The sequence below is a fragment of the Oryctolagus cuniculus genome, chromosome X (genome assembly GCF_964237555.1).
Source record: "Oryctolagus cuniculus chromosome X, mOryCun1.1, whole genome shotgun sequence".
Classification (NCBI taxonomy): Eukaryota; Metazoa; Chordata; class Mammalia; order Lagomorpha; family Leporidae; genus Oryctolagus; species Oryctolagus cuniculus.
The window spans coordinates 65,645,597-65,660,755 of record NC_091453.1 but is presented as its reverse complement, the minus strand read 5'-3'; the positions used below and the strand labels follow the sequence as shown (position 1 = coordinate 65,660,755).

The window sequence follows — 15,159 nt, the reverse complement described above, 5'->3', positions numbered from 1 at the left end:
AAAAGTGTAATGAATAGTGTTTGCTACATACCATTATTTATTCACTCATCAAAGTGTATTGATTGCAAATTATATGCCTAGAACTATTCTCTACATTGAGGATATAGTAGTCTTTTTTTAAATTATTTATTTGAAAGGTAGAGTCAGAGAGAAAGACTGAGAGAGGTCTTCCATCCACTAGCTCACTCCCAAATGTCAGTGATGACTGGGAGTAGGCCAGGCCAAAGCCAGGAGCCAGGAGCTTCACTTGAGTCTCCCATATGAGTGCAGGGGCCAAGTACTTGGGCCAACTTCAACTGCTTTCCCAGGTGGATTAACAGAGAGCTGGATTGAAATTGGAGCAGCTGGATTTAGTGAAGTTATAGGCCTAAAACTTTTCTGTATAGAGTGCTTTTTTTGCTTTAAATCTTGGGGTCCATTCTACAATTCATTATTTTTGACCATTGCTCTGTGTTCATGTAGTCTGAGAATGTGATTCTTTTTATGCAGTTGCATGTAATTTTTTTACCTATTTAATGCATCAAATAAATGAGTTCATACAAAAAAACTGGAACATCCAGGACTCAAACCAATGCTTATATGGAATACTGGAGTCATAGGCGGTAGCTTAATCCACTGCACAGTGCCCACCACTGCAATGAAGTCTTGTCTTCATGGAGCTTACATTGGAGAAGAGAGAGGAGGCAGACAATAAACAAATAAGCAAGTAAATGAGATTACCTCAGATTGTCATAAATTCTATAAATAAAATAAAGAAGGTTGATGAAACAGTGAGTTTGTGACTTGGAGGTGGGCAACATTAAATGGAAATATTAGAAAAGATTCTTTGAAGAGATGATATTTGAGTTGGAATTAAAAGATGAGAAGTATCTTTACATATAAAAAGTTGAGGAAAGAAATTTTTAGGTGGAGAAGAGGAAATAAAAAAACCCTAAGAGAAAAATGGACTTGAGATGCTCAAAAAAATTCAATTGAATGAAGTATTTGTGTGGTAGCTGGATCATGCTGGGCTTTGTAGGATATGATAAGATATTTGACTTTCTTGTTCAGTTGGAGGGTGTTATTGGAGGAGTTTGCCCATAGGAATGATTCTGAGTTCTGTGTAGAGAGTGGTTTGGAGGGTGTCACAACTATAAGCAGGAAGAAGAGTTCAGAATCTGAAAGAAGCTTAAGAGTTAAGATCTGAGAAATAAAACTTGCTGAAAGATCGAACATGGGGACATGAAGGAAAGCGATGTATCAATAATGACCCTAAGGACTTTGGTGGATGAGGAACACCGGAGGACTAGATTTGAAGGTGGTAGTAAGGTGCAATATTTTGGCTTTGACATGTTTAATTGGAAATTCTTATTAGCCATCCAAGTGGAGGTATTGAGTAAGCAGTTGGAATGTGGATTTGGATCTCAAGAGACAAGTGTGGATTGGAAATAAAGATTTGGTAGTTATCAACATTTGAATGCTTTTCAAAAACCCTATTATTGGACTTATGGTACTGTAGATACAGAAGAAAAGAAAGCTTTATAATAAGCCCTTAGGTGCACTGATAGTTACAGATAAGGTAGTAAAGGAGAGGGTGGACTGGCAAAAGGAATGATGATAGATCAGATATCGACAGAGGAGAAAAAAGCCAGAGTGTGGTGTCATGGAAGAAAGTATTTCAAGAAATAGGGGAAAGTTCACTGTGTTTATGCTACTGAGATGAAATCAGATGAAGACAGGAAATTACAACTGGATCTGGCATTGTGTAGCTGGTTGATAACCTTGACAAGCACAGCTCTAGCAAAGTGGTGGAGATGAATCGAAAAGTGAAAGATGTAAAGGAGAGGTGACAATGATGGTAGATGACATTTTGAAATGTTTCACAATGATAGGAATTGGAAAAATGAGGCAGAGAAAATGTGGAGTTAAGAGAGTTATTGTGTTCTATGTATCTTTATGTTAATAGGAATGATCTACAGAGAGGAATCTAATGTTACCATAGGATAGAATGATAATAATTATATGAGTAAACTACTTGAGGAAGAAAGAGGGGGAGAAATCCTGAGAACATTTGGAGAGATTAGACTTTGATATCAACAGACATAATTTATCCATAGCACATGCATGGATATAGAAGTAGGCAGGTTGGTAAATTTGGTGATGAGAATATGAAATATTGCTCTTCTGATAGTTTCCACTCTCTTAGTGAAATAATAAGTGAGACAGATAATCTACTGGAAATAAAGAATATAGAAGAGAAATTGGAAGTTTGAGGACAGAAGAAATGGTGAAATAATGGTCTAAGAGAATCAGAAAATTAATTTAGGAATTTTAAAATATGCTGGGAAGTGCTTCTGGACCTCTGGAAATTTTTATCACACAGTTTAAAATATTAAATTTATTAAATTCATGTGAGAAACAGAGGTAGCCTTTCATGGTGCAGTGTACCCCTAGTTCTGCTTATTGCTTCCCTGCATACAGCTTTTATTCTGTAACAACTGGAAAACTTTCATTGGCATTTGGAAGGCAAAAGAATAGGACAACTTCTTTGCCTGTAACTTCCAAAATATGGAGCAGCACAAAAGGCTATTCGAGACAGAGTTAGATGCACATGTATGTTTTCCTTCGCACACTTTTTGCTCTTTGGAATGTAATCAATGAGTTCCAGAAACTTCCCTTGATTTTTTTTTTATTTCCCAACCCACAGATAATATTTTGGTCATGAATTTAAATGCGAATCTTCTGAGTTTCCTACACTCATACCCTGATTTGCTTTCCACATGGCTTTATCTTTACCCTTGAAATTGTCAAGCTGGATCATGGCTTAATGCTATACTAAACATTATCTGCCCATGCTCTCACAGTGTCAATCTCATTGTGGGAACAGAACAATAGAATCCCTTATTGTGCCTGTGTAATATCTAATAGGGTGTTTCAAAGTTTTCTAAGATAAGATACAAAAGAAGAATATTTTTTGATGAGGAAAATGGGAGTCACATTGACTATGTTTCTGGAGGACATGAGGAGGCTCAGTTTTGGTCTCAACAACATTGACTCCATGTTAGGGCAACCAGGAAAGTGCCAGTATATGCCTATTGTTTAAATGTAAGCATTAACAGTTTCCCTTGATAATCTCATAGGTTTTCTGGCTTGGACAATAAATAATATAGTCATCCTACATCAAGGGTCAGATATAGTCACTACTGATGGAGAAAATTATCTTTAGTCACTAACTGCTGCTGTTTTTGAACCTTTGTGTGCTCATAAGAGTACAGTGACACACTCCTATTACCACTACCATCTTCACCATGCCTAGAGCTTGATGTTAAAAAAATAGTCCCACAATTTCAGTTTCTCTCTGGTGTTGCCTTCTATTCTATAATTTTCTACTCCTGAGTTTTGCCTAAAAACTTTTCCACATCTACGTAGTTGGATCAAGGGCTAGGTCTAGATTAATGGGTTTATATTAGGCCAAAATGAGAGAAATGAGAGGTACACAGCAGTCCCTCTACATGCTGAGATTCCTCCTGCTGCTTGATAATTATGGAATCCTTTTCCTCAACACATACACACTGATGAAACTAGAGACTGCATTTATGGTTCCCAGATCTAAATTTTAGAAATACTTCTTTTCATTATATTATATACACTATCCTCTCTAGCCTGGTACAAAGAAAGAGGCCTGGACCAATGAAATTATATCCCTTGGGGAAGGGGAGGTAGGCACTTTAAGACCTAAAAGATAGAATGGTCAGAATGTCCTGATTCTGTCCATGGTGGTATCAGGGAAAAAAATATTAAAGGAACTGACTGAAGACCCAAGTGAAATTTTCTTGCCAAGACTCATTGATATAGTTCAAGAGTCATGGTTTTCCTTTTCTTTTGTTTTAAAATTTTTCTGTAGAAGTTCATTGAAACAAAGCAGAAAAGGAAAGCCCAAGGAGCAAAGTAAGACTTCAAGATGTAAACTTGTATCTTCCTGTGTATATCAGTAGGTCTGTCCAAATGACACCTATTCTTTATTTTATCTCTGATATTATTATTCATCCAAGATCCCCTACCCTCCAAGAGTAGTTGTGGGAATGGGCTGAAACTTAAGGATGGGCTATGGCATATATTTCACAAACTATTTAATATTTAAAAATCAAATTATAATGGATCATTTTATAGACTGCATCAAATTTCTCTGTGTTAGAAAAATCTGTATACAAAGTGGCCTGATTTCAAAATGGCCATAGTCGAGAGTTAACGATAACACTACTAGTCGAACAGTACTCTATATCTTGTGTGGTTGTGTGGATGCAGTCTGTTGAAACCTTTGCTTAGTATATAGTAAGTTGATCTTCTGTATATAAAGATAATTGAAAATGAAACTCGATGAAGAGCGGGATGGGAGAGGGAGTGGGAGATGGGATGGCTGCGGGTGGGAGGGAGGTTGGGCGGGAGGAAGCCACAACAATGCAAAAGTTGCACTTTGTAAATTCACATTTATTAAATAAAAAAATAGTAAAAAAATGGCCATAGTCACAATGGTTTGTACCTACCCATAACTACAGTGGTTATATGAATAGGCTCTGTGTAGATCTGGCCTGAATCCACTGTTATATGCTTCATATCTGTGTTGAATACCAATTTCCGCTTCAATGCCCATATTACTACAATTTAGTCTTTTCTTAATCACTTAAGGTATGGTCTTTAAGTATGAAACTTTTATTGGGGCCGGCGCTGTGGCTCAGCGGGTTAATGCCCTGGCCTAAAGTGCCAGCATCCTGTATGGGCACTGGTTCTAGTCCCAGCTGCTCCTCTTCCGATCCAGCTCTCTGCTATGGCCTGGGAAAGCAGTAGAATATGGCCCAAGCCTTTGGGCCCCTGTACCCACATGGGAGACCCGGAAGAAGCTCCTGGCTCCTGGCTTTGGATCGGCGCACTTCCGGTCATTGAGGCCAATTGGGGAGTGAACCATCGGATGGAAGACCTCTCTCTCTCTCTCTCTCTCTCTCTCTGCCTCTCTTCTCTGTGTAACTCTTTCAAATAAATAAGTAAATCTTTAAAAAAAAACCCTTTATTAATTGATTTGTATGAATTACTTCCCTCTAAAATATACCATATGATGTGGCTGTTTGGTGCTGCAGCTCTCTGTACTCAACCCAAGTATTCTCTGCTGGAGTCATGTCTGTTAACTGTGTTTTTCCTTAGGATAATTGTTTTTTATATATGACAATGAGAAGTGGGATTTAAATTTAATCTTTTTGCTTAAAAGGGTCAGTTACTTCTTAGGAGTGGTGGTTGAAATGCATTTTCCTTTTTCACTTTCCCCTCAGTAGATCATTCTTCATCCATAGCTAGATTATAGATAATAGATAGACAGAGTGATAGATAGATAAATACTGCTACATTGTCAACATAATACGTAAACATTTTCCTGTGTTTATCTGCATCATTAGAGCATCACATCTGGAGTTATCTTGATATTTAAATATTAGCATGTAGAATCAGTGTGAGCTATTATATAATTTCCTTAAAATTTTGTTTCCGCTCTACTTCAAAAACTATGTGCAGAATCCTTGGAGCTCATCCCTTCAAATGGTCTCTCCTGGAAGTCCTGTATCTCCATCATCACAGTTTTCTGGAAGAAATTACAAGTAAGCTATCTTTTAAAAGGGAAATTAAAACATATAAATACGGAGTCTCACTTGGGCAGACTTTCAGTAAACGGTTTTAATTGATGTAGTTTTTTTGATAGGATGTAGAGTTATAAGGAGAAAAGAAAGGGGAGTAGTCACAGATAACAATGTTTCAAACTGTGAATATGAATGCAATTGTGTTTATTCCAGAATATAAGATAGCATTTTAACTCATTTCCAAATGTTCCAAATGTGACCAAAATTAATCTAGAAGATTTTAAAAAATGTACTTGTTTCATTTATCTGTGCATCACAGTAATGTTTCAGAAATGTTGATAAAGAACATGGTAAGTGTTCCCAAACAAAATTTATAGTTTTAGGGAGAAACAGAATAAAAGGAGATTGGTTTAGTTCTTTCAGTTTTATGAGGATGCTATTATTTTATGTCTGTTATATCAATGTAATGTGACTTCTGAATGACTTCATTTATTTGCTTCCTACAGAACATAATCATCACTATCTATCTCATCCTCATACTTCATAGTATGTGTTTTATTTTTTAAAGAATCAAAAAATATTTACCATTTCTTCATTTAAAATAGCTTTATTACTCATGAACCCAAAGAAAACAATTTTTACATCTATCCACCTCGTAACTGGGACAGCTCTCAAGGAACAGCCAGACCTGAAGCAAATTATGGGAACAAGAATTCTTCAACCACGCACATGAAGCCATTCTATGTATGTATAATTCATCTCAATTTCTATATATGGTTATCATCACCATAATTCCCGTAAAGATAGCATAATGAATATTAAAACTATACTATAGCAAAATGTTATGACAGAATCATTCCAGATAAACATTTGAGATATTTAGTATATAGGAAGCACTATCAATAATAGTTCATTTTGTAAAATGGTATCAAGAAATATGAATAAAAGGTATTATCTAATATATATTAATACACACTTATTAATAGCATATATAATGTAAAACTTAAACTTACAATCTTCAGAAATGAGATTTGAGGCCGACGCCTTGGCTCACTAGGCTAATCCTCCACCTGTGGCGCCGGTACCCCGGGTTCTAGTCTCAGTTGGGGCGCGGGATTCTGTCCCGGTTGTTCCTCTTCCAGTCCAGCTCTCTGCTGTGGCCCGGGAAGGCAGTGGAGGATGGCCCAGGTCCTTGGGCCCTGCACCCGCATGGGAGACCGGGAGGAAGCACCTGGCTCCTGGCTTGGGATTGGCGCAGCACGCCGGCCGCAACACGCCAGCTGTAGTGGCCATTTGTGGGGTGGACCAATGGAAAAAGGAAGACCTTTCTCTCTCTCTCTCAGTAACTCTGCCTGTCAAAAAAAAAAAAAAAAAAAGAAATGAGATTTGAGATTTAAGGGAGGTGACACTGTCCTTATGTTATTATAGTCATTAAGTTGCCATAATTTAATAAGACAAATTCTATTTTGTATTTTAATATAGTTAATACATTAAATAGTACATTGCTCAAGCTAATGCTGAACACTAGCTAACTGCTAATCATCAGTTATAACACATATTAACAGTTAACATCAAGTACAAACTGTTTCTTTGTCAAATCATTTAAAAATAGCGATCAGAAAAGTATTGAAATGAATTACCACCTGAAAGTTATTGTTATGAATTTTTTGACAATTGCAATCAATACAGAAAAAAATAGAAATAGTTCATTAAAAATCAATACCTGATGTTTGTTAACACAGTGATTTGAGGTTTTGCAGGGGGAGGAGGAGAGCAGTTTTGGTTGACTATGTGACAAAATAACATTCCCCTAAATATCCCCACTGTGAATTGATGAATGATCTAAAAGAGGTAACTTAAGGAAATTCAAATGTGGAGTTTTAAGTATTTTAATTATTGAAGAAGATAAAATGCCAGGTATGTGGTTGAATAAAAGCTGGTTTAGGGGCGGGGGTATGTTTTGGCATAGCAATTAAGAGGTTGCTTGGGATTCCTGCATCCCATACTGGAGTGCCTGGATTCAACTCCTATCTTCATGCCCTATTCCAGTGTCCTGCTAAAGTGCACTCTGGGAAGCAGCAGATGATGACTCACATAGTTGAGTCCCTGCCATCTTTGTGGGAGACCCAGATTAAGTTCGTGGCTCCTGGCTTCACTCTGGCCTAGCCCTAGAAGTTCTAAGGTTGTGGCCATTTGGGGAGTGAATCAGAGGATGAAAGATATTCTTTCTCTCTCTCTCTGTCTGCCTTTTAAAGTAATAAAATACTAGAAACCTGATTTTTCCAGTGTACTTAACACACATTAGAATCATTAGAATAGATGTACCATAAACATGGGGCACTGATGAAGACAGAACTGGGAAAAAAAAACCTGGAAACTTTTAAGTAATATTTATTATATCATAAAGAGGAGATATGAGAGAGAATGGTACTGAACTCATTATAGATCAATAAATGTGGAAATCCAAGAGAAAGCCAGTGTAAGAAAAGAGAAAAGTTTAATATTGGGAAAACTGGCTGGGTTTGATACAGGTGTCCTCAGCATCAATTTTGATCTGTGTATTAATTTTTTGGTCATAAGGAATTACCATAGACTAATCAACTTAAAACAAGACATTTGTTATCTCATAATTTCTATGAATGAGATATGTCAGTGATGTTGATATGGTTTCTTTAAGTCTTCTGCTCTGAGTCTCACAAGGCCACAATCAAGGTTTCAGGCAGGGTATGTTTTCATATGGAGTTTGTGGCCTCTTAGAAGTTCATGTATTTGTTGACATAATCCACTTCCTTGCAACTATAGACCTTTATCACCTCCCCCTCCTCATACCCCTTTCCTGACTGGCTGTCAGCTAGGGGCCATTGTCAGTTTCTATTCATCTGCAGTTGTCACATGTCCCTTTAACAACACTGTAGTTTACTTCTTCAAGGCCAGCAGAAGAATCTCTAGCTCCCATTGATACTCAGTATCATCCTCTCCATATTCTATTGGCCAAAAGGAACTCACAAGGTTCTTCTCACACTCAGTGAGAGGGAGTAATTGAAAGAATGTGACTTATTAGAGGTCACCACTAAGGTTTGTTCAGATAAATAGAAACTTATGCTTTAAAGGGACCTAAAACAGAATGGCTCAGCTTTTTACTGTAAGACAATATGAAAGGGGAAAAATTAGTTATCTTAAAGGTTATATTGCTAGAAGAAGTCTGGGACAGATAAATAAATATCTTAAAACTGGATGACGCTAATTAGTAAGAAAACATTTTTGTCCATTCAAACAATTAGTTAAAGCAAGTGTAAACAATTTTTTTAAAGATTTATTTTATTTATTTGACAGGCAGAGTTACAGAGAGAGGTAGAGAGAGAGAGGTCTTCCATCCGCTGGTTCACTCCCCAGATGGCCACAATGGCCAGAGCTGTGCCGATCTGAAGCCAGGAGCCAGGAGCTTCCTCCAGGTCCCCCATGCGGGTGCAGGGGCCCACGAACTTGGGCCATCTTCTACTGCTTTCCCAGGCCATAGCAGAGTTCTGGATCGGAAGAAGAGCAGCTGGGACTAGAACCGGTGCCCATATGGGATGCCAGCGCTTCAGGCCAAGGCGTTAACCCACTGGGCCACAGTGCTGGCCCCAATTGTAAACAATTATGAAAGAAAAGCTATTGCCCCTGCCCATGGAGCTATAATATACTGGGGAAAACAACTATTAAACAAAGAAGCCTTTACAGAATTATTATTTATCATATGTTCTATGAAATAAAAGCTCAGAGACTAGTGAGAGAGAATAAGAAAGGTGGTGCAATCACCTGTAGTGCAATGGGTAATTCGGTATTATTGTTATTTATGGCCCCTAGAAGAAAAGTGAACTGAGAAAAAAGGTAGAGAAGAGACTCAAAAGGGAAGAAGTGAACCATAGCTATGTTTTGTGGCTACTTCAGTCAAAAAGTAGAGGTAATAAGACCAGTATTGTGGCACAGCAGGTTAAGAATTAACCTGTATTAGAGTGCAGGTTGGCATTCTGGCTGCTTTGTGCTTCCAATCCAACATTTCTGATAATGCACCTGAGAAGGCAGCGGATAATGGATCAAATGCTTGCGCCCCTGCCATCCATGTAGATTGAATGGAGTTCCTAACTTCGGCTTGGCCATCTGAGGCGTGACCTAGTAGATGGAAGATCTGTCTCTAGTTCTCTCTCTCTCTCTCTCTCTCTGTCATTCTGCTTTTCATATATATATATATATATATATATATATATATTTTAAGTAGAGGTAATAGTTTCTAAAATTTGAGGGCAGGATTGAAAGTGAAAGAGACAAGGTAAGAGAAAAAGCTCAATGGGCAGTGATAATGGGAAGAGAGTGCAGGAGACGAGAAAGAATATGTGCCCAGAGCTTATTAGGAAATAGCTGATGGAAAATTTCATCTGCTAACAACTAGAATTTATATTTTTCTCAAGCAGTTTCTCAGTGTACACTGATTTAAAGGATACATGGAAACCAGGCTCAGCATTCTATTAAACTACATCATTAAAATTGTTCACACTGAGTGTACCAAGTAATCTCCTAGTTGTCAAATCCAAAAACCTATTTAAGACTTCACCTTGCATGACCTCTCTATAGACATGTGACATTCACTGCTTCTTGAACTCTTCCTTTGCCTTCCAGGGTATTACCTACTTGTCTTGACTACAATTCTCAAAATTCATTCTGAAACACCTCCAACACTCTCCAGAGCTTACATGTTGTTGTTTTCCAAAGTTCCATTTTGCTGATGAATTTTAAATCTAATTTTGACTCATAAAATCTCTCTAAATCTAGACCAGTGATTCTAAAAATCTGTGAGATATATGTACATTTATATTCCTAGCAGGCCTCTTAAAGACATAATTCATTATCTTTTCAAGCCACTCTGCCCCTCCGCTATATTTTATATTTCAACCAACAGTGTCACTACCCAATAATCTAAGTTTGAACTTTATGAATCCTAGGAGACCCTTTTCTCTCCTGCACTTCTCTCCCTAAATATAATCATGCACAATATCATATAGAATGTTTGTCCTAAAGCTCAACTGACCAACGTATCCTAGTTTGCTTGGGACAGAAGGAAGGAGGGAGGGAAGGAAGGGAGGAAGGAAGGAAGGGAGGGAGGGAGGGAAGAAACAAGGAAGGAAGGAAGGGGGAAGGATGGAGGGATGGAGGGAAGAAGAGAGATAGGGAATATCACTATATTCTTAGAAATGCAGCTATGAACTACATTGAATCTGTTCTCTTTGTATTAATATCACATTAACATGAAAAAATAAAGTATTAGATGGTAAAAAAAGTTCAGATTTATAACTGAAAATCTCAAATCCCAGGTTCTCTAAAGTTCTTGAAAAACCCATTCCCTCTGCCTCTGACTTAGTTCAAGTCTTTATTATATCCCTTCAAAAATATTGCTAACTCCTGTGTCACTTGTCTCTCCATTTCAGGCTTAGCCATCACACTGCTGCCAAAGTGATCATCCTAAATCAAATCTGATCTTAATGTGATACAGCTTAAAAGACCCACCAGATCCTTATTGCAACAAAGCATAAAAGTTGTTCAGATCATCGCCCCCATTGTCTCTGTATAGCTCCCCACCTTTGTCTCTTGTTACTCTTTGGCTGCCCTATATTGCAGCCATACAAAACTTATTGTTTCCCAAAGGTAGAGTTCCTAAACATTTATGGTTTCATGCCTGAAAAATTCCTAATCATCTTAAAATACCTACTTTTAATATATTCTTCAGGAATTACTTATCTACTGGTTTGTATCTCCCATTTGATTTTGAATTAGTCCAGATCAGTGGCAATCTTTTAATATCCTTGTATTCTCAGTGCCAAGCACAGTGCTTGCTACTTACTTGTAGTCTACAAATACAAGGGGCCTTCAAAGAGTTCATGAAAAAATGTATATTATGAAAAAGTATGCATAGATTTCAAACTGCAACAAAATAAATGTATCTTTTAATTCTACTTTCCATATATACTTTGTACATATTTGAATCATTCTAATGCAAATGGAAGTTTACAGTAAAGATACAGAATTCTCAAAATAAAGGCCTACAGTAGTCATACATTCTCAGATCTGTTTCAAAATAAAATTTTAAGTACTCTTGTACATGTTACCTTAAAGTCTCTATAACCGAAAAGTGCATTTGGGAGGGTAGATTTTTTTTTTTTTTTTAGTTCTCAGAAGGTTTTATTTAACATGCAACTTCTGTCATAAAAGAGCTCTATAGAAATCATAAAACACTAGTCTATGACATAAATTATGCTATTATAACAAATCTTGTGAAAACAATTAGTGATATAATTTAAAATTTGTTCACACAATCATACAAATGGAATATTTCATAAAAGCAACAAATTTGATCCAGTCATACAGTACTAGCATTCATTCCTGTGCAATATTAGAGTGTGAACTTTGGTACTATAATATCAGGAAAAAAAGAAATATTTGCTTTTCTTACATATATTTCCCCCTTAAAATGTTTGCTTCTTATTTGAGTAAGGAGACTCTGGATTGCACATTATGTAAACCAGTGTAGGGGAATTGTGTTATAAATACAGTATTTAATGATTACTTAAACGCACCTGAGAAATATTTTTGTGTATTTTAAATCATTACAAATTTGTAATAGTGCCTCAACAGTTTTCTAAAATGACTTTGATAATAAGGGCATATGCCTAATTTTCTAATACATAAGCATATCTAAATGAGAACAGAAATTTTATTAACTGTCATTTACTTACATTTGACATTTTTATCTTCTTTGCAGAGTTTTTCTACACCAGGAGTTTTTCCAAAGTCAAGCTTTAATCAAGGAGAGAGACAATACTTTGGATACCCAAGTTCTGAAGAGCCAGAAATTCCTTATAGGCTGGGACGTGTACAGATGAAATCCAACTATTAAATTCTCTGAAGAAAAAAAAAATCTGCATATGCATACACTTGGTAATCTGATCATTTTAAAAACATACTAGGAATATTTTGAGAAAACACTATGAGTATGATTTATCAATGCTCTCAATACTTTCTTTCTGCATTTATGTCATCTATTTTTATCTCTTTATTCATTGAACTTGCCCACACCGTGATCACAGAGCAAAACTTTCATTTTCAACATCCAATTTCATTATCTCAGCAGGGATGGCAGATACTTATTATTTCCAAAAATTCAGCATAATACTTGCTTCCTGATTTGTGACATGTATCTTTATAAAGTATTCAGTTAAATGCAAAGAAAATTGGTTGCAAATTTCTTACAGAGAATATTGAGTACTTTCTAGTTACTGGATAAAACTAAGAAAGTACATCAAAGCATGAAATGAAATAAAAATAAAAATGAATTTTAAGGATACAATTTAATCATATATTAATTCTTTTAAATAAACTAAGAATTACTAAAACATTTATTTAATCTGAGTGGTACAATTTTTGTGGTTTTTATTTTTTAAGAAAGCTTTTATTTAATAAATACAAGTTTCATAGGTACAGCTTTCGGAATATAGCAGTTCTTCCTCTCATACCCGCCCTCCCACCCCCACTCCCATCCCACCTCCTACTCCCTCTCCCATTCCATTCTTCATTAAGATTTATTTTTAATTATCTTTATATACAGAAGATCAACTCTATATTAAGTAAAAAGTTCAACACTTTGCACCCACACAGACACACAAAGTATAAAGTACTGTTTGAGTACTAGTTATACCGTTAATTCACATAGTACAACTCATTATGGACAGAGATCTTGCATGGGGAGTTGGTGCACAGTGACTCCTATTGTTAATTTAACAATTAACACTCTTATTTATGATGTCAGTGATCACACGAGGCCTTTGCCATGAGCTGCCAAGGCTATGGAAGCCTTTTGAGTCCACAAACTCTGTCAGTATTTAGACAAGGCCGTATGCAAAGTGGAAGTTCTCACCTCCATTCAGAGGAAAGTACCTCCTTATTTGATGGCCCCTTCTTTCCACTAGGATCTCACTCACAAAGATCCTTCATGTAGATCATTTTTTGCCACAGTATCTTGGCTTTCCATGCCTTAAATGTTCTCATTTGCTTTTCAGCCAGATCCAAATAGCTTAAGGGCTGATTCTGAGGCAAGTGCTCTTTAGGGTGTTTGTCATTCTGAGTATGCTGTGTGGACTCCTTCCCACGTTAGGATTCCAAGATCTGAGTTCCTTTCTCCCGTCTTTCCTTTCTTCCTTCCTTTTTTCTTCTTTCCTTTTATTTTTCATTTCTTTAAAAGGCACTTATTTCACACCAACTTGATACTATGTGTGTAGTTGCTAAGGTACATGGATGAATGTGAAATAGTCTCTTTTTTATTTTTGACAGCCAGAGTTAGACAGTGAGAGAGAGAGAGAGAGAGAGAGAGAGAGAGAGAAAGGTCTTCCTTTTTCCATTGGTTCACCCCCCCAAATGCATGAGTCAGGTGCTTCCTCCTGGTCTCCCATGCAGATGCAGGGCCCAAGCACTTGGGCCATCCTCCACTGCCTTCCTGGGCCACAGCAGAGAGCTGGACTGGAAGAGGAGCAACCAGAACAGAATCCGGCACCCCAACTGGGACTAGACCCTGGGGTGCCGACACCACAGGCGGAGGATTAGCCAAGTGAGCCGCGGCGCTGGCTGAAATAGTCTCTTGAGGTCAGACCAGTGGAAGAGACAGAGAAAGACAAAAACCAAATATTATTATTCACTATGATGAATTCAATGGTAAGGATGTATAAAGGAAAGTAGGAAATCAAGGAACACTTAATAATCAAGCTTAGGAAGAAATATATGATAATGGTGGAGGAAAAAGGCCATATGAAAAAGGTGATGCCTAAGCTCTCATAAAAATGAGTAGGAATTAGTTTTATGAAAAGGGGGTAGGAAAATGTTTTGAGACAGAAGTAATAAACAAAAAGCATAGAGGTAGAAAACAGCATGGACTATGCAAGAAATTTCAAATAATGCTACAGTGAAAAAGTAAAGAGAGGGGACTGGTGCTGTGGCATAGCAGGTAAAGCCACTTCCTGCAGTGCCAGCATCCCATATGGGCACCGGTTCAAGTCTAGGCTGCTCTACTTCTGATCCAGCTCTCTGCTATGACCTGGGAAAGTAGTAGAAGATGGCCCAAGTCCTTGGGCTCTTGTACCCGTGTGGGAGACCCAGAGGAAGCACCTGGCTCCTGGTTTCGGATCCGTGCAGTTCCGGCCATTGCAGCCATCTGTAGAGTGAACCAAAGGATGGAAGACTCTCTCTCTTTCTCTTTCTCTCTCTCTGCTTCTGCCTTTGCCTCTGCCTCTGACTCTCTGTAACTCTGCCCTTCAAACAAATAAATAAGTCTTTTTTTAAAAAATAAAAAAGTAAAGAGGGGCCAGCGCTTTCACATAGTAGGTAAAGCCGCCGCCTGCAGTGCCAGCATCCCATATGGGCGCTGATTTATGTCCCGGTGCTCCACTTCCGATCCAGCTCTCTGCTATGACCTGGGAAAGCAGTGGAAGATGGCCCAAGGATTTGGGCCCCTGCAGCCACGTGGGAGACCTGGAAGAAG

General features: G+C 37.5%; 1 protein-coding gene across 1 annotated transcript in view; it reads left to right on the top strand.

The window, feature by feature from the left end:
• LOC103351953 (uncharacterized) overlaps nt 1-13,026 on the top strand; it is an 80,376-nt gene extending 67,350 nt beyond the window's left edge. The window contains exons 5-7 of the mRNA XM_017350023.3: nt 5,539-5,621; nt 6,206-6,344; nt 12,394-13,026. Of these exons, the coding sequence (XP_017205512.1) occupies nt 5,539-5,621; nt 6,206-6,344; nt 12,394-12,528 (357 nt within the window). The 3' untranslated portion in view covers nt 12,529-13,026. The remainder of the gene's footprint in view (nt 1-5,538; nt 5,622-6,205; nt 6,345-12,393) is intronic.
• Nucleotides 13,027-15,159: the final 2,133 nt, after the last annotated feature.